The 24,553-nt window shown below is 36.6% G+C and overlaps 1 protein-coding gene across 1 annotated transcript in view; it reads left to right on the forward strand.

The window, feature by feature from the left end:
* Window positions 1–24,553, forward strand: part of CCDC171 (coiled-coil domain containing 171) — a gene marked incomplete at its 3' end in the record, with an annotated part of 361,839 nt that overhangs the window by 270,032 nt on the left and 67,254 nt on the right. Inside the window, exon 24 of the mRNA XM_082842979.1 lies at window positions 6,473–6,604. Within this exon, the coding sequence (XP_082699105.1) occupies window positions 6,473–6,604 (132 nt within the window). The remainder of the gene's footprint in view (window positions 1–6,472; window positions 6,605–24,553) is intronic.

The following is a 24,553-nucleotide window of genomic DNA, read 5'->3' on the forward strand; positions in this document are numbered from 1 at the left end:
CCTAGGAAAGAAAATATCTTTGTGTGGAGAACTGTAGCAATTCATAAATACTTTTCTCTATTCTTGAATATGGGTTTTGTGTTTGTTTAAATAACTCAAGGTCACAGTAATCTATTTATGAGGTGCATTCTATGGTATATAACCTACACCACAAACTTACCATGCTGTCTAGTGCCTTTATAAGATGTCCATGATTAAATCACCCTATTTTTCCAGCTTGATAATTTGATGTGAGGGTTCAGTTTTTCACATCCTTAACTGGGATGTAGCCAGCTTGATAATTTGATTCAAAGGATCAGTTTTTTACTTCCATAATTGGGATGGAACTATAATGTGTGGGGTGTTTGTGGTAGTGGTGGATTTTGCCCTTTTTTCTGGTGACAGCAGCAGGCCGTCATTGGAGAGTTCTGGCTCTGCTCCAGAGTTGTAGGTTAAATTAAATAACCTGCCAGCAAAATAAGGCTAGTTTCTCACTTCCTTCTTTTCAAGTGAGGGGTTTCCGTGCCTGCTGCAGCACCAGTGGAACGCCTGCTCCTGCTGTGAGTGCCAAGGTCTCCTTCCTGCAGGTGTGGAGCACAGCTGGAACTGCTGCACACATCTTGGAACCTCATAGTTTGGGGGTCTTCTCTGTGAGATTATGGCCATTGTATAAGGATGATTGCTGCACAGATACTTGTCTCCCAGTATGATAATTTTGTGTGTGTGTGTGTGTGAGAGAGAGAGAGAGAGAGAGAGAGAGAGAGAGAAAACAGGGAAGACGGGTTGGGGAGAAAAAACATGAATGAATGAAAATGCCCACAGATCCAATGAAACTACTGAGGAAAATAAGGATGTTTCAATAATAGTCTCCACTGTTTATCACAAAACTACTTATATGACACACATTTTTGCTAGCTTGCCAGACAAGGGACAAAGGAAAGGAAAAATAAGATAGTGCTGCTTTTTAGGTAGGGAAATGGAAGGAGTACCAAAATCTTGAGCCATTTCCTCATCTATTAACTGTTAATTGTGGATATTTAGAGGCATTATTATTTGTTGCTAGGAGCACTGGACACAGTATCCTCATATTAGGGATGGCAGTAGCTCTTTCACAAGGTGAATGACAGAATGAAGTGAGGTAGTATGGTGAGTACTCTGAAAAGTATGAAGTACTTTTGGAAGTGCTAGTGGTATTGTTACTAATAAGAATAGTACTGTACTCTATCCATTTCATGAATTAATTAGTTAACGAAAAGGTAAAAGAGGGAAATATCTATTTAGTTGTAACTGTCCATTTGTGAATGTCATTTGCATTGCATTGACATGCTTTAATCCCTGCTTCTGTCACTGGGCACATACCAGGGTGCTGGAACTGTCTAAATATCTTTTTGTTATCCTCTCTTTCCTACTGCCTTATAGAATTTGCAAGTTTGGAATGATGTTCTTATTTGATCACATGCTTACTAAGAACCTCTGTATGCATAGGGTTTTTTCTGCTGCTAGTGTTATTGCAGAGTATGTAGTTAACTCCGGCGGATTCCCTTCTCTCTGTATTTATAAAAGGCTCTCCAGTATGCCTATACTACTTGTTTAGCCAAATTTTCTGTTGTTTAGGTATTAGAGTGGTGATCAGTCATTGGGCCAGGAAAGTTAGACCCAGTCAAGTTGTATACTGGACTATGTAAAACTTGAAAGAAGGAGCGACAGGTATTTGTGAGATGGCACCCTGTGTTAGTGATACAAGGTTTACTCACTAGAAATTGTTCATGCATTCTCTGATGAGATGTGGTCATTTAAAAAAAAATCTATAGATGGTGAAAAATATAGTCTTTCCTTCTATACCTCTGAGGCAGGGGATGGCCGATATTTTCTGTAAAGGGCCAGATAGTAAATATTTTAGGCTTTGTGGACCATATGGTCTCTGTCTCAACTATTCAACTCTATCCTCATAGCAGGAAAGCAGCCAAAGACAATAGCTAAGTGAGTGGGTGTGGCTGTGTTCCAATAAAACTTTATTTACAACAACAGGCGGTGGTCTGGATTTGGTCCCCGGGCTGTAGTGTGCCAACTGCACTCTGCACTCTAGTGCACAGGGTGAAAAATAATGCCTAGGCTGCTCTAGTGTATAAGGTGAAAAATAGAATAAAGAGAGAAGGGAAAGCAATTAGGAATCAATGGAAGTGGAAGGAAGTACAGAGGAGGAAGTAGGACAAAGGAAGGCAGGGAATGGAGTCATAGTAAAACCTGAACACAGGATGATAAAAGTGGAAGTTACAGGGAATATTGTTGGGATCTGTATATGATGGAAATCTCTCTGGTTAAAAAGGTTTATTTTGAAGTATTGGGGGCCGTAATAGATTGGAATTAATAAAGTTTTAGGCAGGTCAGGAGTATGATATAAAAGTCCGACTATCAGTTGCTTTTCCCAGGCATTCAAGATTCAGACATTGTGTACATCTTCTTACACGTGTTCTCAAATGTATCTGAGTTTTTATCAAAACCCTTACTGCTTCATCCTGGGTATCCTATTGGTAAAAACACAACTAGTACCATATTTCATGAATTTTTAAAAAATTAATTGGAACATTGGGTGCAGAGGGCTTTATAACTGTGCATGATAAAAGATGCAGGTTCATATTTTGAGAGTTGAGCAGTTTTTCTAAAAATGACTAGTTTAATTTCATAGTTGATGTATCTAGCAGAAATAGTTTTTTGTGTTTTGGTAGCAGTACAGAAGATTAGGAAAGATTGGTGGCTTGTGAAAAAACGCTAATCAGAGGAATAGGAACAGTACAGTATGGATCTGAAGAATCACTTAAAGCTGGAACTGGATTGTTACAATAAAATAAATATTTCATAATGATGTTTTGGCTTCTTAAAAAGTTTCTTTTTTTTTGCTATATGCCTCTGTTTTTCTTGTTTATTATGGCATTATCTTTGAGAAATATCTGCTTTCTGAAAGTATGTAATACAAAAGGGAGAAAGTAAACTGCTCTTTCTAAAAATCAAAAATTTAGGATGGAGTAATATAGGTATGCTTTTCTTTATTCTTTATCAAGATATTATGAAATTGTACAGTTTTTATAGAATGTTATAAAAATGTATACAATTTTACAGTTGAGATTTATATTGTAGAATTCTTTGACAAATTTTATTATATGTTAAAATGAACTGTTAGCCATTTTAAAGTAGAAAAATATTATATATATGTATTTATTGCTCACATATATAAATAAATCAGAGTAAAAAGGGTATAGCATCTGAATGATAGGATGAATAATGATGTACTGTAGCAGAATTAAATGTTGGCTTTTGAAATTACAATTTCAGATTAATTTGAAATTATAATTTAATCCATAGACAGGTGATGATGGTTGTTCTAATCCTAAATTCACACTAAAATCTTTATTTTAAAAGGTGAACCTACTTTTCCCTAGGAAGAGTAGGAAGAAAAATAATTTTATTGTTCTAATATTGTTACTTCAAAATTTTTTTGACAGCAAAGAAATTTACTTTAAATTCTCACTTTTGAAAGACCATTTTTTATCCAGTGGGCAGCATTTCCTAAAGAAATCCCACTTATCTCCTTTCTGCTCTTAGTCACTTTGTTCTCAGCCTGCTGTTCTATTTTTCTTATGAACTAATTTAATGAAATAAGGTGAGAGTCTTTTTACTTACTGTTCTGTGTTGAATCTCTTCCCTCTTTATCCTTGTTCACACACTGATATTGAGACTTGCCTTTTGCATTCTTTCTGAACAGTCTCCCCTTTTCGCCCTTTCTTTTTCCTGTTCCCTGTCACCTTTCCTTGCTGCTCTTTGCTGCATCGTTATATTTTCACTTGTCCTAGTGTCACTGTTTTGTATTCTTTCAACATGACGCTTTCACTCCCCTTTTCCATTAAAATAAAAGAATTCTTGGTCAATCCTTTATCAAGACTTAAAAAAATCCTTTTCCTTGAAATATGTGGAGACTATTTTAGATGCCTATTTTCAAAGTTTTGATTTAATTTCAAAGTGGGAAGAAACTCTTAAATTTTAGTAGAAATATTTGTGAGATTATATCATGGGGCACCGTCTCTTGATGGCACTGCCAACATTCAACAGATAATTTATAATTTAATGATAGTTTAACACATGCATGTTATTCAAATAATGTTATAATTATGATGCCCATCATTAGGTTTAGCAATACAACTGCATTTTGAGTTTTTTCCCTATCTAATACAAATACAAAGAATTATTTCATTTGGCAAATTAAATAATGTTGTAGTGAAAATGTTAATTTGACAATAAATCACAGTTTTAAATGCCAGATGCCCCGGCTTAATGTTGTTCAGAAAGTTTATTTAGAGAATATAAAATGTGGCTTAGTGTTCCTGTATGTCAGGCTTCACAGATGAAGTATGGTGCCTGATATTAATCAGGTTAAAGGACCTCCAGTGCTTGGAGTGTGTTGTGGATTATACCTACATTGCTCATAGCCTCCCCCCTGCCCCCACCCTTGCCCATATTAGCAATCTGCTTTTGTACTTTGACATCCAGGATTTCCCTAGTGAATTTTGTCACAGAAAAAAGAGAATCATCAATATCGCAGTTAAACTTGACTTTCAAAGCTAATAGTATCTCATTTGGGGGCTCAAATTTAATAAATTTTCTTTGATTCTGGGTGAGTTTTTAAACATCAAACAATGAATTGGCCAGGGTGCAGTAAAATATTTAGATCTATTGACTGTTGTTCAGAAGGGTAGAAGGCAAAACACTAGTGGTTTGATGTTGATAAATTCTCACTACCTTAATCCACATTAATGTTTTCTTTTATCTGAGTGCACATTGGTGACAAAAAAAAAAAAAAGGCAAGAGAAGGTGTCCATACATATAAGATATAAAACCTAAATCATATTTCACAAATGTCTTTGCTTTATTTTGTTAAGTGAGTTAAAAGCATTCTCATCTTAACTGAAGCCTGGAGAATGTTTGTTAAATTCTGAATATACATTCTGATAAAGATAAATATACATTCTGAATTAGGACTCCGGCGTGAATATCATACTCACACTGTTATAGAAATTGCATTATAGTGTATGTTTTACAGCATACACTTTGACATTCACTTATTGACAGAAATTCTTCAGCTCAACTTGAGAGTATAAGGATTTTTATAACTTAGATTAGCACTAACGATGAAAGATGTCATCACGTATTTGCGCATGTTTGCTGATTTAAGGAAACCCTATATAGTATGATAGTTCATTCATAAAGTAAGAAATAATTCAAACAGTTTTACAAGCTGGAATAGAAAAATGAAGGTTGGGATTTCTATCGTATATTATTGCCAAGTTACATATGAAATTGCTCAGGTAAAACTAGAGATATAAATACATTTATTTGAGCAATGATAGTTCTCCCATTCTTGACCTTTGCTACCTCATAAAAACTCATTTTGTCCTGTGGTTTTTAAGCTAATTGTGTACTATTTATCAAATATATGGTGTCAAAAAGATAATTTTTTAAAACCTATTCAGGTATAAGGAAAGTTAGGAAATATGTATACATATGAAAACTGCTATCATTAAACTGTGTGATTGAAGATGAGAGATCACTGGTCTTAAAAGAAAACTAAACTGTGGAATTTTTGAGGCTTTTACTAAGTTTGGAAATTAAAAATGAAAATACCTGTTTCTGAGCATTTTCTTCTGTTTATATTATATAGTGAGTATTTCTCATTTGTCCAGAAGGTGGCAGTGTAATATCAACTGCCTGTGATGCAGAGGCTAGCTAGAGAATTGGTGTTTCTCCAATTCTCTGTATCTGTGATGTGTTTGTATTGTTACCTTACTGAATACTTAAAATATAGTACAAACACTACTAATTTTATCCATTATCTTATTTAGAAGTTGTGTGACCAAGTTGGTTTATATGTATTTAATCATTAAGCCTCAAGTTTAATTTAGAGTAAAGAGGGCAAGCAGACCTCTTGCTGGTACATTTTTAAGCCTCCTTGTGTGTTGAGCATATTTGTTTTTATTCTAGAGTACATATTGAAGTTTTCTTTTCAAAGACTAGTACCTAATAACTATCTTGTTTAATATATATCAGTTAATACCAGTTAAATTAAACATGTTATTAAGAAAGTGAGAATAAATAGGAGATTGCTGTTTATTTTTGATTTTGTAGATGTTTTTTCCTTTCCTTTTTCTTCTGAGGGTGGAACAGTGAAAAAATAATTCAAAACCTCTTGATCAGAAGCGCTCCAGCGACTCTCCTTCCCTCCCTCATTTCAAGTAGGAGGATGCTTTTTCTTCTTAACATTCTCCCCCAGTACTCTGAATTAGAGATTTATTTGCAACGAAAAATCAATTAGTCCTAAATTTATTCATGGATTTCAGGTCCAGCGATCAATGCAAGTCCACTCAGTGGGCTCAAGGGGACCCAGTTCATCCCAGTTAATGTGTCTGAAGGGGAATTACCATTGATGCTATTTTTTTCCCTTTAGGTCAGAGATCAGATCTCGCTGTCACGGACTGCGGCAAGTAGGAATGACTTCACCCTGCAGCTACCCAGACTGCACCTGGAGACCTTTGCAATGGAGGGGCTCAAGGGCGGGCCAGAGGTTGTAGCGTGCCAGGTTAGAGTCTAAATTACATTGTTTGCTACCGAGACACGTAGAAAAAGAAATTGCACTAACTGCGGAGAATGGAAGCCTCAAAGTATTGTGACTAACTTGAAGAAGATGCAAATAATTTTTCCTCATTTTTCTTCCGTCATGTAACACTATGTTTCACAAATAATTGTGTTTTTTTCTTTAAAGCCTAGAACTAGCCAATTAAATAATCCAGAAAAGTTTTTTATTTTTTACCAAGGAAAAACGTGCGGTTTATAGCTAAGTACAGTATTAAAAGAACATACTTTTTGGGCAGCAGAGGACAATAAGACGCTAGGCTGTTACCTCTTTAAGCTAGTCTGAATTTGTAGCTCTTATTGTTTTACAATAAATCACTTTAGATAAAATTATCAGGCGAGATATTTGATATTTTTCAGTGTTAATTCCAAAGTATATCCAACATTTCTCAGGTGGCAATTTAATTTCAGCAAATCTAGAACCTAGCTGCACTTTGCATTGAAAAGTATCTTATACTTCAGTGTTTAGTTTTAATGAACTTTGTTATATGTGTCAGCTGGGTTATTTCATTTATAAAACTCAAAGCACCCAATCATAAAACCTCAAGTAACTTTAAAATAAACTTAATAAAGATATTTATTTTCAAAAACATATTTATTTTCAGATGCTGCAGCTAGCTTTCTATTCTAGGTTACTATTAGGTTATTGTGATCATTTTTCTCCTTAGGGTTAAAAATATTTTTTAATCAGACAAAACAAAATTTAGTATGTATTTTATTCTCCCTTTAATGCCCAATTTCTTTATTAGAAAAATCTATCGACATTATGTGAACTATAGGGAGCCTGGTAATTCAAAAGAGGTTGTCCTTGTTCAATAGCACCCTAGATTTTTCAATGTATTTAAGAGAAATATCTCTTAAAACTCAGTCCCTTTCACATTTTGAGGTTTAAGATAAACTTTTTTCATTCTTCAGTTTATGACCCTGTAAAATTTTAACTTCGTACAAAATTAATGTCAGTCCAAGTGGGGCTATGTTAATTTTTTTCTACATGCTCCATACCCTAATTTAATTTGTTATTAGTACTCAAATTAATGCTCAACAAAGAAAAAATGCTTGTTGTTTCTTTCATTAGATTGTCCACCAATATATCTAAAACATATGTAATTGTAAAACGAAGCATAAGGCATTTTTATTTTCATTTATAGGCTAGAGTACTGTACCATTATTTAGTACAAGATTAAGATGTACATTTAAAATTTGATTATATTTAAGTACAATATGATTTGAGATTTTTCTAGTGGTTGTAAAGTAATCCTTTGCTTGGTTATCTTAATTCGGAATCTCACAGGGCTTAGTACTTGTCATAATTCACAAATAAAGACTTCCCCCAAACTCTAGATTGTGATGATTTGGAAAGAGACTGCTTCTTAGGAATGCCATTTTTTGAGGCAAAGCATGAACTCTATAGAGTTCTGACATCTGTGCATAACAAGAAGGAAATGGATGGGCTTGTATTTTAAACTACTATCTTTTCCAAGTTCTAATAAAAATGGTTATGTGGGTTGCCAGATACCTAAACACTTGGGTAAATTTTGTATTGACGTGCTGTAACATGCATTGTAGTTTAGTAATATATGTTTTGGTTTAGTATCCAGTGCAGAGAAGAGCACATATTTGAGCCCTAATAGTGTTTGACACACACACACACACACACACACACACACACACACACACACACACACACACGGACACGGACACAATTGGTGATATGCAGTACTTTGAGAAGAAAGGCACTGTATTAATTGAAGTCCTTAATTATAACAATAACTATAATTATAATAATAATTATTATTATAAGTGCCATTTTAGTGAGCACTTCTGTGTAACAGGTATCATGCTTAGCTGTTTAAATAAATGATCTCAGTTAATTCTCACAATGGACCTGTCAGTTAGATGGCATTATTTCCATTTTACAATTGAAAACAACATCTATAGCAGGTAACTCTCCTCAGATCGACAGCAAGTAAATGGTAAGGCCTAGAGTCTGAGTTTAAGTCTGGGTGTATTTGACTGCAAAGCCTGAACTGGTAAAATCTGACAGTAAAAATCTAGATGCCTGTGTTAAATGGTCAGAGTGAAACCTTTGAAATCTACAGTGGAGTTTTTCTTCCATTTACAAAGTATACATTATGCATCTGTGTATGATGTAGGTCATAGTTTATGCTGTATTGTAGACAAATTCACAGATACAAAATTGTGTTTCCATTTGACAGGCTAATATTATAGAACTCTACTTTTCACCTTTTCGCAGTTTGTAAATATATATATTTATGCTAAGTGTGGCTACATATTTAGGAATTCAGTATTTGTTTAGCTTTGTACTGTGTGCTGATGGAGCGGACTACTCAAAGCATGAACAGCTTTCGATTATGATGAGGGGAGGACCACTATGCAGGATGTGGTAGCGTCTGAATTATTTGGCCAACATATACAACCATCATTTAGAGCGGTAGGAGCTGAAGTTTTCCTAGACAGCCACTGTCTGTCTTTTCCAAAGGGGCAAGCTTTATTATAGGTATAATCCTTGATGGAAGGAAGACCAATGAGCATGATTGAAAGTTGAAGAGGATGAGTGGATTACCTTATCTGTCTGTACCCAGAAGAGCATGTGACTGATACTCTTCTACAGGAGATAATTCAGTTCATCTAGTCTCTGCGATCTGCTAGCTTTTAACCCTGATTTCCTTATCTGCAACAAAGTGTAATGCTAACAATTTCTCGGGCTTGTAGTAAGTTTGAATGAGGCAATGCATGTAAAGCAGAGAGCACAGTGCCCAGCACAAAGAAAGCAGGCAACGCATGGTGGCTCTTACTACTGCTGACCAGTATGGGAAACATTGTAAAGATGAAGTAAGCAACAGTAGCTTGATTTTATTACTTTTGAGGGGTGTGTGTGGGTGGTTTTGTTTTTAAAGAAATGGTTACTTAGAATCTTTTCTCTATATCTTTCCATTTGTTTCCTTCAGTCTTCCTTGTTTCTTCAAAAGCTTCAAATAATTTTGATTTAAGATCAACTGTAGCTCCCTATTTACTTTTCCTTGTTACTTGATGTTCCAGAGAGGCCATGTCGCCAATGTAACCCCTGTTTAAGCTCCTATGGCAAGTTTAGAACTATTATACCTGGGCTTTTATCTCCTAAATAACAGCATATTAGTCTACTGGGATACTGGAAAAAAATAAAACACCTAGATTAGACAAGTTAGCTTTAGCTGAAAAGCCCAGTACGGTGTGAATGCAGAGGACTTTGTAAGAAAAAATATTCTGCCCATACTTTATAAAGAAACCTGTTACTCATCGTCTTATACTTTGAATTGTGTTTTTTCAATAATTATGATATGTGATGCTTTTACTATCTGGAAGATATCAGCAGGCATCCAATAAATGTTTGTGCCTCCATTCCCATTCAACAATAACCAACACAGAACAATATCAATATTGATATTATTGAGTGCTTATTCTGTACCAGTTACTGTGCTAAGCACCTTACATTTACTCTCTCATTTAATCCCTGCAACAACCCTATGAAAAAGAGGTGCTCTGCTTTTATCTAGTTTACAAAGGAAGAAGCTGAAGTTTACTGAGATGAAGTAAATTGCTAAAGGTCACATATCCAGTGAGTAGGGTGACCGGTCCCTTCATTCTTTTTAATCGTGCCTTCTGCCTTTTGTAAACCATCGCATAGTGTTTTGTGTGTTGTGTGTGTGTGTGGTGTGTGTGTGTGTTTTAGGGTAGCTGAGAAGAAAAAAGAATAAAGGTAGGGTCTCTCTATAAAATACAATTTCGTTTGTGAGGAGATCATGGCGAGAATAGAAATCCAAAAGAGATTAATTGGGAAAGTTACTTAAACTGTGTATTTCAGCCTCTTCATCTATAAAATGAAAATAATAGAAGTTTCTAACTCAGTGTGACTATTGAATGGGTTAATCCACCTGAAGTGCTTAGCATAGTGACAGGTACATTGTAAACACTCACTATTTATTAGCTCTCCACTAACATGAAAGGTCGTGAGACCAGGAACTTGGTTTTGTTCACTGCTGCATCATCAGAGCTCAGAACCCTGCCTCACATGGAAGAGGCCCTCAGTATGTATGGGTGAATGAATACTTGATTTCAGACGCCGGTCAAGGTGCCTTAGGAAGCTGCTGTGCCTAAGTTGTGCACGCCTTTAAGAGACTTGGGATCAATTTTTTTTTTTTAACTTCTAAACCCACTTCATTTAAAAGGAAAAGTCCCCCGAACCATCTCATAAAAGTGTTTAAGGCTTAGTGCACAATAACTATACCTCTGGAAATGTAGTATATTTTATAAATATATGTTTATAAACACTTCATTAGAAAGGCTTCATTGTGAAACCATTTATTTATGAAGATTTTAAACAAGAGTCTTTACCGTAAATCCAGTAATCCTTTAATCACCCATAACCTACCATGTTATTACAAAGTCCTTACTTGGTATGGTTGTTTGTTATGTGCTATACCCGCAACTTTTGGGGTACCATGGTTTTTTACATTTAACTTACCTTCCAGGCATAGAAATTTCTTCCATCTATTTTGTTGTATTTATAAAGTTAGATCATAAAAGGGCATCTTGAAGGGATTTTTTTTTTTTTTAATATAGAGTAGGAACAAATACCTTGTACCTAAGTACCTAAACTGTCAGGGAATAAAAATATCAAGAATCACTCTTAATAATTTTTCACATGTGTTCCCAGTTACACTGCTTAATGCAGCAGCCTTCTAATTGTTGTTTAAGAAATGTCTTCATTTGGGCGTAGTTAGAAGTTAAAGAAATGTTAGGCAATTTTACTTGAAATCTTGTATTATGTAGATATTTTCTTCTTCAAGTTATTCCATCCCCATAAGTGAATTTTCAGATCTCTGATTATTTTTTAAAACATGAAAACTAGCCATTTTGAATGGAAATATTGCTAAATATGTAGACTACTAAATAGGTAAAAGTGCCCAGTTGTCCCTGAAAGACTAGATGACTTCTATTAGTTCTTTTTTTTTTTTTTTAACATCTTTATTGGAGTATAATTGCTTTACAATGGTATGTTAGTTTCAGCTTCACAACAAAATGAATCAGTTATATATATACATATATTCCCATATCTCTTCCCGCTTGCGTCTCCCTCCCTCCCACCCTCCCTATCCCACCCCTCCAGGCGGTCACAAAGCACCGAGCTGATCTCCCTGTGCTATGCGGCTGCTTCCCACTAGCTATCTACCTTACGTTTGGTAGTGTATATATGTCCATGCCTCTTTATCGCTTTGTCACCGTTTACCCTTCCCCCTCCCCATAGCCTCAAGTCCATTCTCTAGTAAGTCTGTGTCTTTATTCCTGTTTCACCCCTAGGTTTTTCATGACATTTTTTTTTTTTAAATTCCATATATATGTGTTAGCATACGGTATTTGTCTCTCTCTTTCTGCCTTACTTCACTCTGTATGACAGACTCTAGGTCTATCCACCTCATTACAAATAGCTCAATTTCGTCTCTTTTTATGGCTGAGTAATATTCCATTGTATATATGTGCCACATCTTCTTTATCCATTCAACCGATGATGGACACTTAGGTTGTTTCCATCTCTGGGCTATTGTAAATAGAGCTGCAATGAACATTTTGGTACATGACTCTTTTTGAATTATGGTTTTCTCAGGGTATATGCCCAGTAGTGGGATTGCTGGGTCATATGGTAGTTCTATTTGTAGCTTTTTAAGGAACCTCCATACTGTTCTCCACAGTGGCTGTATCAATTTACATTCCCACCAACAGTGTAAGAGGGTTCCCTTTTCTCCACACCCTCTCCAGCATTTATTGTTTCTAGATTTTTTGATGATGGCCATTCTGACTGGTGTGAGATGATATCTCATTGTAGTTTTGATTTGCATTTCTCTCATGATTAGTGATGTTGAGCATTCTTTCATGTGTTTGTTGGCACTCTGTATATCTTCTTTGGAGAAATGTCTATTTAGGTCTTCTGCCCATTTTTGGATTGGGTTGTTTGTTTTTTTGTTATTAAGCTGCATGAGCTGCTTATAAATTTTGGAGATCAATCCTTTGTCAGTTGCTTCATTTGCAAATATTTTCTCCCATTCTGAGGGTTGTCTTTTGGTCTTCTTTATGGTTTCCTTTGCTGCGCAAAAGCTTTTAAGTTTCATTAGGTCCCATTTGTTTACTCTTGTTTTTATTTCCATTTCTCTAGGAGGTGGGTCAAAAAGGACCTTGCTGTGATTTATGTCATAGAGTGTTCTGCCTATGTTTTCCTCTAAGAGTTTGATAGTTTCTGGCCTTACATTTAGGTCTTTAATCCATTTTGAGCTTATTTTTGTGTACGGTGTTAGGGAGTGATCTAATTTCATACTTTTACATGTAGCTGTCCAGTTTTCCCAGCACCACTTATTGAATAGGCTGTCCTTTCTCCACTGTACATTTCTGCCTCCTTTGTCAAAGATAAGGTGACCATATGTGCGTGGGTTTATCTCTGGGCTTTCTATCCTGTTCCATTGATCTATCTTTCTGTTTTTGTGCCAGTACCATACCGTCTTGATAACTGTAGCTTTGTAGTATAGTCTGAAGTCTGGGAGCCTGATTCCTCCAGTTCCTTCTTTCGTTCTCAAGATTGCTTTGGCTATTCGGGGTCTTTTGTGTTTCCATACAAATTGCAAAATTTTTTGTTCTAGTTCTGTGAAAAATGCCAGTGGTAGTTTGATAGGGATTGCATTGAATCTATAGATTGCTTTCGGTAGTAGAGTCATTTTCACAATGTTGATTCTTCCAATCCAAGAACATGGTATATCTCTCCATCTATTTGTATCATCTTTAATTTCTTTTAGATGACTTCTATTAGTTCTTTAGTTTCCTTTTTAAAGTATGGTTCTTTATTTTCTGATACTAAAAGAAAGTTTTACCTTCTTTTTATAGTTCAGGTCTTCCCTTATTTTCAGATGTCCATTCTCGCTGGGTTCCTAATTTACAGAGTTGTCAGGGTTTAGTCTAAGAGTCTCCATGGTGAAGTAAAGAGAATATATTTTGTGACAGCTGTATGTCTCATAGATATTCCTTTTCATTTATTTCTGGGTCCATGACTGTGCATTATTGGAAGTCAGACCTTTTTGGTAAGTGGGGTCATTTTTGTAAAAAGGTATCGAGAAGATTTTGGGGTTATCTAAAGTTGTTATCAATGAGTGTGCAATTCTCTTTAAATTCATAAATCAAAATATCTTTTAAATTACAAAACATAAAATGATTTTAGAATTCAGTTGTGGCATCAAAGAGAATGTTGAAATGCTACCTTCTTCAAAGGCTGGAAGGTGCTTCCCAGGGAAGACCTGTTTATTAGGGGAAAACAATTAGCTGGAAAAATCATATAGTTCATCTGAGAATAAAGACATTTTGATGGAAAAAAGCCATCCTTTGTCTCATCTAGCTGCTTGACAGCTGTAATCTCCAGTTCCACAGAATAAAAATTGTGCCAATGAGGAATCTAAATGTCCAGGATTTGAGGCCTACCTCAAGGATGAATATAAGGATTAGTGCGTTTGTTTTTCATGTTGACACCAGGAAGAATAAATGGCACTTCCTGAAGTAATGTTGTTAGAGAAAATATTTTTGTTATTTGCTAGTTAAAATTTTAGAATTCTACTCTGAAGATTTGATAATACACAAGCAGACATTAAGTTTCTTCAAAACTTGCTGGTACTAGAGCTGTGAGCAATGCTAAATAAAACAAAATATAAAGAGAAGTAAGATGTTAATGTGTACAGAAGGACTAATTTTAGAGTGTGTTGCAAATTGGAACAACAGTGATTAAATAATAGCATAGTAGCATTTAAACATTGATTTATAGTCACTGTGAGTTACACCTTGTTGTCCCGAATCTGTATCTTCTCCTAAGGTTTCAGGACGTTTTAGTTTCCATTGACCAGGAAGACTTTGCTAGAAATTTAGCCTCGCCCATCAGTCGTTATTAGAGCAGTTCCGGTATTATCACCTAAGTCCTCTCACCCTCCCTGCCTCCCTTTCTCCTCCGTTCCCTTCCTCTGCCTATTTGATTTGCATTTTTTTTTTTTTTTTTTTGGTGGTGATGGTGGTGGAGGAGGGCGTAGGGGGGCGCATCAAACAGAATTTTAGGGCAGGATCTTGAGAGTAAAAATGTAGAATTATGCTTTTTGGTCCAAATATTTTACCAGGTGATATATGCTACCATTATTTTCTTAATCCCCATATTTTATTTCAAAAGACTTGTAAAAAAAAAAAAAAACCCTTATTTGGGCTTCCCTGGTGGCGCAGTGGTTGAGAGTCCACCTGCCGATGCAGGGGACACGGGTTCGTGCCCCGGTCCGGGAAGATCCCACATGCCGCGGAGCGGCTGGGTCCGTGAGCCATGGCCGCTGAGTCTGCGCATCTGGAGCCTGTGCTCTGCAACGGGAGAGGCCACAACGGTGAGAGGCCCGCGTACTGCAAACAAAACAAAACAAAAAACCCGTATTTTTCTTTGTATCTGTTGTTAAAACATAATCTTGGGCATTAAGTGATAGCTAAGATTTCTAAAAAAGAAAAAAATCTGTTAAGGCTAGGCGTGCTAAAAAGTTTTTTTTTAATGTTTACCTGATGGGACATTTTACATCTTGGATCATGGGTTTTATTTCAGGTTAGTGGTGGTCTGAAACAACAGTTTTGTTTTTTTTCCTGTTGGGACTTTAATCTCTCTTTGCCTTTTGAAAATGACAGGATGACATATGAGGGCAAGGAAATGCATCTGTATAAAGCTTCTGCTACGCAGAATCTTATACTGAGGAATCTAGTGACTCCCTACTCCTTAACTCAGCTGAAAATATTCACGAATTATTCCCTGTGGGAGTGACCTGGCATCAGTGATCTGAACTGACACTAAGTAAAATCTGGTAGGAATTATTTAAAATAAAGTCTTTTTTCTCTAGTTTTTAAAAATCATTTCTTCCTTTGTTTATTATAAAGAAGAATAATTTGGAAGAAAATAAAGTCATAGCAGAGTCACTATCACAGAGGTTGAAGAAGTTATACAACTTTACCAGAAAGTAATAGGATTAGCCACAGAACAGATGGAATCCTTTACCCGTAGACACAAATTACACAGGTAACAGGAATTCTCATTATTTTATCCAGTTGTTGTCTTGTCTTTTTCTCACGGGAAACAACATTGTCCTTTCTTGTGAAGGATGAATATGAATTATCATCCTTGTGGTGCTGAGTGCAACTGGAGTTTTATCCTAGAATCACTGTCTGTGAGCTTTCGGCCCTTAATTCTTCTGGTGCATCACCTTGTCATCTGTAACATGAAGATGATGATACTTGCCCTGCTGCATCTTGGGGCAGTTGTGAGGATCACATGACATGGATGAAAAAACTTTGGAAATTAAACAGCACTACTAGGTAGTTTTTAAATTGTTTTCCTTTAACTGTTTGGCTTGTAAACATTCCTTGATCAGGTGTAGACTCGCTTCGTTTTCAATCTCAGGATGAGAGGTTTTTTTTTTTTGACATCTTTATTGGGGAATAATTGCTTTACAATGGTGTGTTAGTTTCTGCTTTATAACAAAGTGAATCCGTTACACATATACATATGTTCCCTTATCTCTTCCCTCTTGTGTCTCCCTCCCTCCCACCCTCCCTATCCTACCCCTTCAGGAGGTCACAAAGCACCGAGCTGATCTCCCTGTGCTATACGGCTGCTTCCCACTAGCTATCTACCTTACATTTGGTAGTGTATATATGTCCATGCCTCTCTCTCGCTTTGTCACAGCTCACCCTTCACCCTCCCCTATCCTCAAGTCCGTTCTCTAGTAGGTGTGTGTCTTTATTCCTGTCTTACCCCTAGGTTCTTCATGACATTTTTTTTTCTTAAATTCCATATATATGTGTTAGCATATGGTATTTGTCTTTCTCTTTCTACTTACTTCACTCTGTATGACAGACTCTAGGTCCATCCACCTCACTACAAATATCTCAATTCTGTCTCTTTTTATGGCTGAGTAATATTCCATTGCATATATGTGCCACATCTTCTTTATCCATTCATCTGATGATGGACACTTAGGTTGCTTCCATGTCCTGGCTATTGTAAATAGAGCTACAATGAACATTGTGGTACATGACTCTTTTTGAATTATGGTTTTCTCAGGGTATATGCCCAGTAGTGGGATTGCTGGGTCATATGGTAGTTCTATTTGTAGTTTTTTAAGGAACCTCCATACTGTTCTCCATAGTGGCTGAACCAATTCACATTCCCACCAGCAGTGCAAGAGTGTTCCCTTTTCTCTACACCCTCTCCAGCATTTATTATTTCTAGATTTTTTGATGATGGCCATTCTGACTGGTGTGACATGATATCTCATTGTAGTTTTGATTTGCATTTCTCTAATGATTAATGATGTTGAGCATTCTTTCATGTGTTTGTTGGCAGTCTGTATATCTTCTTTGGAGAAATGTCTATTTAGGTCTTCTGCCCATTTTTGGATTGGGTTGTTTGTTTTTTTGATATTGAGCTGCATGAGCTGCTTGTAAATTTTGGAAATTAATCCTTTGTCAGTTGCTTCGTTTGCAAATATTTTCTCCCATTCTGAGGGTTGTCTTTTGGTCTTGTTTATGGTTTCCTTTGCTGTGCAAAAGCTTTGAAGTTTCATTAGGTCCCATTTGTTTAGTTTTGTTTTTATTTCCATTTCTCTAGGAGGTGGGTCAAAAAGGATCTTGCTGTGATTTATGTCATAGCGTGTTCTGCCTATGTTTTCCTCTAAGAGTTTGATAGTTTCTGGCCTTACATTTAGGTCTTTAATCCATTTTGAGCTTATTTTCGTGTATGGTGTTAGGGAGTGATCTAATCTCATAGTTCTACATGTACCTGTCCAGTTTTCCCAGCACCACTTATTGAAGAGGCTGTCCTTTCTCCACTGTACATTCCTGCCTCCTTTATCAAAGATAAGGTGACCATATGTGCGTGGGTTTATCTCTGGGCTTTCTATCCTGTTCCATTGATCTATCTTTCTGTTTTTGTGCCAGTACCATACTGTCTTGATTACTGTAGCTTTGTAGTATAGTCTGAAGTCAGGGGCCTGATTCAGGATGAGATTTTTGCCCTTCTAAAAGAAAAGCAAGTAAATCAGATGATGGGGGAGTTGGCAATCATGAATCTGTGCAATTTTCTGAATGTCACTGAGTTTGCTGGAAACATTATGTTGATCAGAAGGGGAATTTGGAAGAGATAAAATAACTCTGTCTGCTGGGGAAAGAGGCAAGCAATGTAGTATTGGAGAAAGCCTATGTGGAGAGTCAGAATGCCTGGATTGAAGTCCTGGCTCTGTAATGTAACCACCTTGGCAGGTCACTCAACAGCCCTGAGCCCCCTATTTCCTCATCTTTAAATGGAGGTGGTGAAGCCTGTCTTGCTTTCTTTCACTCACGGGGCTGTGGGGAGATCAGGTGAGATAATGTAATGTGGGGAGATCAAGAGAGGTAAGGTGCTTTTTATATTGTAAAATGCTAAATTAATATAAATTGTGTTGGACTGAACTGCAAACAGGCCTGTGTTTCAGGAAAAGTAACCTAAGTACGTTAAGGAATGTTTTAGTGTTTTGACTCTTGGAGACTTTTGGCTGATGACCTGTTTGATACAGGTTTCACTTTAGTAGCAACGTGTGCAATAAAAAGAACAAAATGTTCCACAACTCTAGTGTTTTCTTACAGCTCAGTATAAAGCCATTGCTAACACTTTGGTGAATGTCCACCATATACTTCTATTTGAATAATTATTTTTAAAAGTAATTCAAGCATTACTACTGTCTTCATATGTCCTTTTAACTCATTTTGTTGCCTTTATTTATACCATTTGAATTTTTTTTTTTTGGACTTCAAATTCCAACTCTGAAAAGGTGACAATATTTGCCTGTATGTGAAATGTTTGAGACACACCTAGTTAAAGAAACAAAAGCACAAAAGATATGAAAGTACAGAGCATTTTATTTTTAGTTACAATTTTCAGTTCTAGGTAGCTCAAAGCAGAAAAGCTGCTGAATGATATGAACATCATTTCTTTGCCATTAATGTTAAGAGGCAAAAACTAAATCCCAAACTTGACCCTTTCTCTCTTTTTTTTTTCTATTTTTGAAGCCTTTTTAAGTATAACCCTACTCGATAATACCTTTTAATGCTTATTATTGAGAGAATGAAGCCTGTGAGCACTTGAACTTTCAAGGGCTACAACAGAATTGCTCTTCATTTTAGCTACTTGGGCAAAAAACAGTGTTTGATGGACTGCCAAGGTGAAGACCTGGGAAAGGAAGGGTTATCTACAAATTGAGTGAGTTTATTATGGCTTAGTGATTTGCTGATTGATTTCATTTGCTGTCAGTTAAGGCTCTCTTAACGTCAGTTTTCTTTGCATAATGCCTTGAAATAAAGACCAATGAAGTTCTTCAGATTGATGCCGCTTATATAAACTGACCCTGATTTGCCCTATTCTACATGACAATTTAAGTGACAGCGTTTAGAGGAAAATACAGCAATGAATATGCAACTTAAGGATTAAGGGAAATGCAGTAAATCATTCATTCTAAAACTAGGTACAAAAGTAATTTCTTGTAATGGTTCCACAGATGCCTTAAGCTTTATTAAACAGACTGTTATCAGTCACAAGAGTGTATGTGTGTGTGTGGTGGGGGGTTGTGTAGGTAGAGACAGACAGACAGAGGGACAGAAAGAGACAGAGGATTGAATTGAAAAAGAGAACTAAAAGTGATGTTAAATCTTTTCAAATTATAGTAAATCTTCCTCTCCCCACTTACTTAAACTCGGAGTTGTCAGAATCATGGTTTAAAAAATATTTTATCTGAGGTTGTATAAGTGCTGTATATTAAGTCACCAATGAAACCTAGGGTAATTTTGAAGCTTTAAATGCTTTTCAGTTTCAGAGCCTTCTAGTAAAGTGCTAGTAGCTTCTTTTTTTTCTTTCAATGGCCAAAAATTTCATAGTGCTGATTAAAAAGAGATGTAACTTTTGTGGGGAAGACTAACTTAAGAAGTAACTCGCTGAGGAAACTGTGAAATACTAATATCTTAATATGTCTTCCGAGTGAGGGCTATTTCACCCCACAGACCCCAGGTAGATTTTCTCTGTGGAGTGTATGACATTGCTTCTGTGTTGCAGAGCAATATTTTTGTCCGGAGTATATTTTATGATGCATATTAATCACAATGAACCTGACTTGGTATAACTTCATTAGGATTAAAAGGGCAACATAGGAAACAGAGCACTAAGGTGCAGAAAGCTCCTGGGTTCTGTGCCAGTGGTAGGAGGTTTAGCAAAGCGGCATATCATAAGCCTAAGTGCTATCTGTGACATATTTAAAAGAGGCCCACGTTGTATATTTGCAAATAAGGCTTAAAAAAGTCCTCAAACCTTAGGTCTTTGGTTGAATGATTATCTGGGAGAATGATTTACCTACAACATGTAAAATTTAGAAGAAGAAACTCCATGTTTTTAATCCTTCTAAAATTGAGAAGGAAATCATGATTAAAATAAAATATGCAGCTTCACGTTGTATATTTATTAAGTTCTATCATGGGAAAAAATAGAAAAAAAGAATATGAGACACTTAGCATGGGGACTTACACAAAGCCCTCAAAAGATAGCAGTTAAGATTATTACTACTGAGACAGTGTGTGTGAGTTGAGGAATGTTATGATTCTTCATCAGTGAGAAGGGATTCTTTGAAAGTTTTGAGTGTCTCACGTTATTACCAGGTTTTTGATTACGGCACATGAAGAGGTTAAATGACTTCTTTTTAGCACTGAATGGTAGGTAGCAATAAAATGCTCTGAAAACTGGTAACTCGGAGGCAAAACTTGACCTGAACTAATTTTGTGACAAAGCCTGGGAAGAGCTGTGGCTCAGCTTATCCCCCTCAGTGTGATCATTCCAAGGTTTGCTGAAGAATGTATTTGATTAGACTGTGTTGCCCCACATCCCAACTAGAGTGTTAATATACGGTGTATGCTCCATATTTCCAAAATCCGAAAAATCCCGAGCTCCAAAACACATCTCGTTCTGAGGTTTCAGATTGGGATTGTGGGAACTGTATCAACATTATAAAACATTTTCCCACCAAAATAACACATATTACTGCTTCAATGCAAAACTTGTGTTTTTCTTATAGTGAGGCACATTCAGCCTGTGGCGTGTATTCTTGAGTGAAATTTGAATTTAATACCTAGTATCTCGTGCTTTATGTTTTGAGCCTTAAAAGAATCATGTGTAGTTTGTGCCCCCTAAAAACTCAGGGACTTCAACAATTGTGTTGTTATAGGCTGATCAGATATGGCTCTAATAGGCTTTACTTTGCTCGAGTCTGATCATGTTTGGAAACTAAAGGCACGTTTCAATTCCATGTGCGTAGGAGTCTCCTGAGACATTCTTTCAAGGCCCCTTCCTTTTTATATTCTGAAAGCGGAATGGATGAAATTCCTGGTCACATAAACTGCTTATCTTTTCTTGCATATCCTTCTAATTTGTTCCCACTGGGTAAGGTAATGCAGACTCTTGAAGGGTCTGAAGAAACCGGCTTTCCTAGGCACACTCTAGTTAAGGAGAGCAAGGTAACTGGGAGCGAGGGGTCTTAGCAACCAGGATGGCCTTTGTTGTTTTGTTTTTTAATCTATTTATTTATTTATTTATGGCTGCATTGGGTCTTCATTGCTGCGCGCGGGCTTTCCCTAGTTGCGGCGAGCGGGGGCTGCTCTTCATTGCGGTGCACGGGCTTCTCATTGTGGTGGCTTCTCTTGTTGTGGAGCATGGGCTCTAGGCGCGCGGGCTTCAGTACTTGTGGGACGTGGGTTCAGTAGTTGTGGCTCAGAATGGGCTTAGTTGTGGCTCATGGGCATGCGTGATCTTCCCAGACCGGGGCTTGAACCCGTGTCCCCTGCATTGGCAGGTGGATTCTTAACCACTGCGCCATCAGGGAAGCCCCAGGGTGGCCTTTGAGTCAAAGTTATCTAGTTATTCTAGAGGGAAAATGGAAATATCATTTGAGAGTATTTATTGATTTATTGGATTGGTTATAGCTTTATTTTTTCCAGTTTTATTGAGATATAATTGACATACAGCACCGTATAAGTTTAAGTTGTACAGCATAATTTGACTTACATGTAGTGTTGTGAAACGATTGCAGCAATTAGTTTAGTTAACATCCATCATCTCATATACAAAAAAAGAAAAAGAAAAAAAAAGTTTTTCTCCTTGTGATGAGAACTTTGGGTTTATGCTCTTGACAACTTTCAAATCTACCACACAGCAATGTAAACTATAGTCATCATGTTGTACATTACATCCCTAGAACTTATTTACGTTACACCTGGAAGTTTGTATCTTTTGACCACCCTACCTTCATCTAGTCCCCTCTCTCCTCACCTCCTACCTCTGGTAACCATAAATCTGATCTCTTTTTTCCTGAGTTTTTAAAAAAATTCCTCATTTAAGTGAGATCAGACAGTATTTGTGTTTCTCTGACTTATTTCACTTAGCATATTACCCTCAAGGTCCATCCATGTTGTCACAAATGGCAGGAGTTTCTTTTTGCTTTTGTAATGGCTGATATATATATATATATATATATATATATATATATATATATATATATTTATTTATTTATTTATATATATATATACACACACACACATATACATATATATAAAGACTTCTTTATCCATTCATCTGTTGATCAACACTTAGGTTGTTTTCATGTCTTGGCTATTGTAAATAATGCTGCTGTGAACATAGGGGTGCAGATATCTCTTTGACATAGTGTTTTTGTTTCGGATATGGTCCCAGAAGTGTAATTGCTGAATCATTTTTCATTTTGGGGGGAACCTTTATACTGTTTTCCATAGTTGCTGTACCAATTTACAATCCCACTAATAGTGCACAAGGGTTTCCTTTTCTCCACACCCTCACCAGCATTTGCTATCTTTTGTCTTTTTGATTTGATTATAACTGTTCTAAAAGGTGTGAGGTGATACCTTATTGTGGCTTTGATTCGCACTTCCCTCTTTTTTTTTCTTTTTTTTTTTTTTGCGGTACGCGGGCCTCTCACTGTTGTGGCCTCTCCCATTGCGGAGCACAGGCTCCGGACGCGCAGGCTCAGCGGCCATGGCTCACGGGCCCAGCCGCTCTGCGGCATGTGGGATCTTCCCGGACCGGGGCACGAACCCGTGTTCCCTGCATCGGCAGGCGGACTCTCAACCACTGCACCACCAGGGAAGCCCACACTTCCCTCTTGACTAGTGATATTGAGTACCTTTTCATGTGCCTGTTGGCCATTTGTATGTGTTTTTGGAAAAATTCTATTCAGATCCTTTGCCCGTTTTTCATTGGAATATTTATTTTTATGCTACTGAGTTGTATGAGTTCTTTATATATTTTTGAGAGTATTTAGAGACCAACTCAAACCAGTAAATTGGCTTTAAACAATAAAATGGTCAGCTCTTTTAATCATATAGATTTGGGTATGGCTAACATCATCCAATGATGTATTGAGCACCTGCCAAAAACAAGGCATTGTGCTGTGCTCTGGGATACAGGGGTGACTCAAAAATCTTTCTAGAGGGAATATGAAATTTGAGATTGAAATGCGAGGGAAAAAATGATTGCTGTAGGAGAGACATAGATAAAGTACCATAGCCTGCGCTTTAGAGGAGAATGAAATTCGTTCTTGCTGGGAAGATTAGGAGAGGCTTCATAGAGGAGGTGGCATTTGAGTGGGCCTTGAAGGTTATGCAGTTAAAAATCCCCTTTCATGTAAAATGTTACTGTCAGGAAATACAGATGGGAAATATCTGAAGTTTGAGCCTGAGCTGCTCGGTAGCTCTGCAGCAGTGACATCTATGGGATTGTCTCCTCTGCAAACAAGGGTAGAACTAAATGATTTGGTAGGATTCTTTTCAGTTAATTAAGCTCAGTGGTATTGTGAATAAATTATGGTCTCTGCTGGATTTCTTATTGTTTGTTCCTTCATAATGTACAAAAAATAAATTCATTGATTTAGTTGAAATCAAAAAGCACCTTAGAACCAATTTGTCCTTAAAACAATATAGTAACTATTTTTTCGGAGTGATGTAGTTTAATATACTTCAATGAATTTTGTCATAGAATAGAAATTTTAGGAGTTATTCAAGGATGATAACCCTGACTGAAGCATGTAGATTCCCAAACCAATTTGATATATATCAGAATCAGAATGGGATCATGGTAATAAAAGATTAGCTCTTAATAAAGAGCTCATAAAATTTTTTCTCTCTCTCTTTACTGATTGCTTTTCTTTAGGTATATTGAAAATTGTTCATATTGCATTTAATTAAACCACAAACAAGTGCATTAAATTCTTATAATTCCAACTAAATGGCTTTTTAGCATCTTCGTACAAATTGATGTAAAGACACTAATGGATGTCCTTTGCTGAGATTCATAAAGCTAACAGTTTTATGTGAAAGGAGGAAAGATAAGTGTCCAACATTGTGTGTGTGTGTGTGTGTTAACACATTTACTCTTTATCAGTAGCTTAGATCAAGTGCACTTTCTGAAAGCTGTTGGTTTTGAGATACTGGATTGGGCAGTTTTCCTTTGGTAGTGAGCAACTAGCTCTCAGCCCTGTAAGTAATTTATTTCTATAACTTTTCTTTTTGTATTAACACCACTCCTTAAAAAAATTGCATACTGAACCAACAAAAGATCAAAATTAGGATGTGGTGGGGTTTTTTTGTTTTTTTTTTTTTTGCGGTACGCGGGCCTCTCACTGTTGTGGCCTCTCCCGTTGCGGAGCACAGGCTCCGGATGCACAGGCCCAGCGGCCATGGCTCACGGGCCCAG

This window comes from Leucopleurus acutus, assembly GCF_964270905.1.
Source record: "Leucopleurus acutus genome assembly, chromosome: 7".
NCBI lineage: Eukaryota > Metazoa > Chordata > Mammalia > Artiodactyla > Delphinidae > Leucopleurus > Leucopleurus acutus.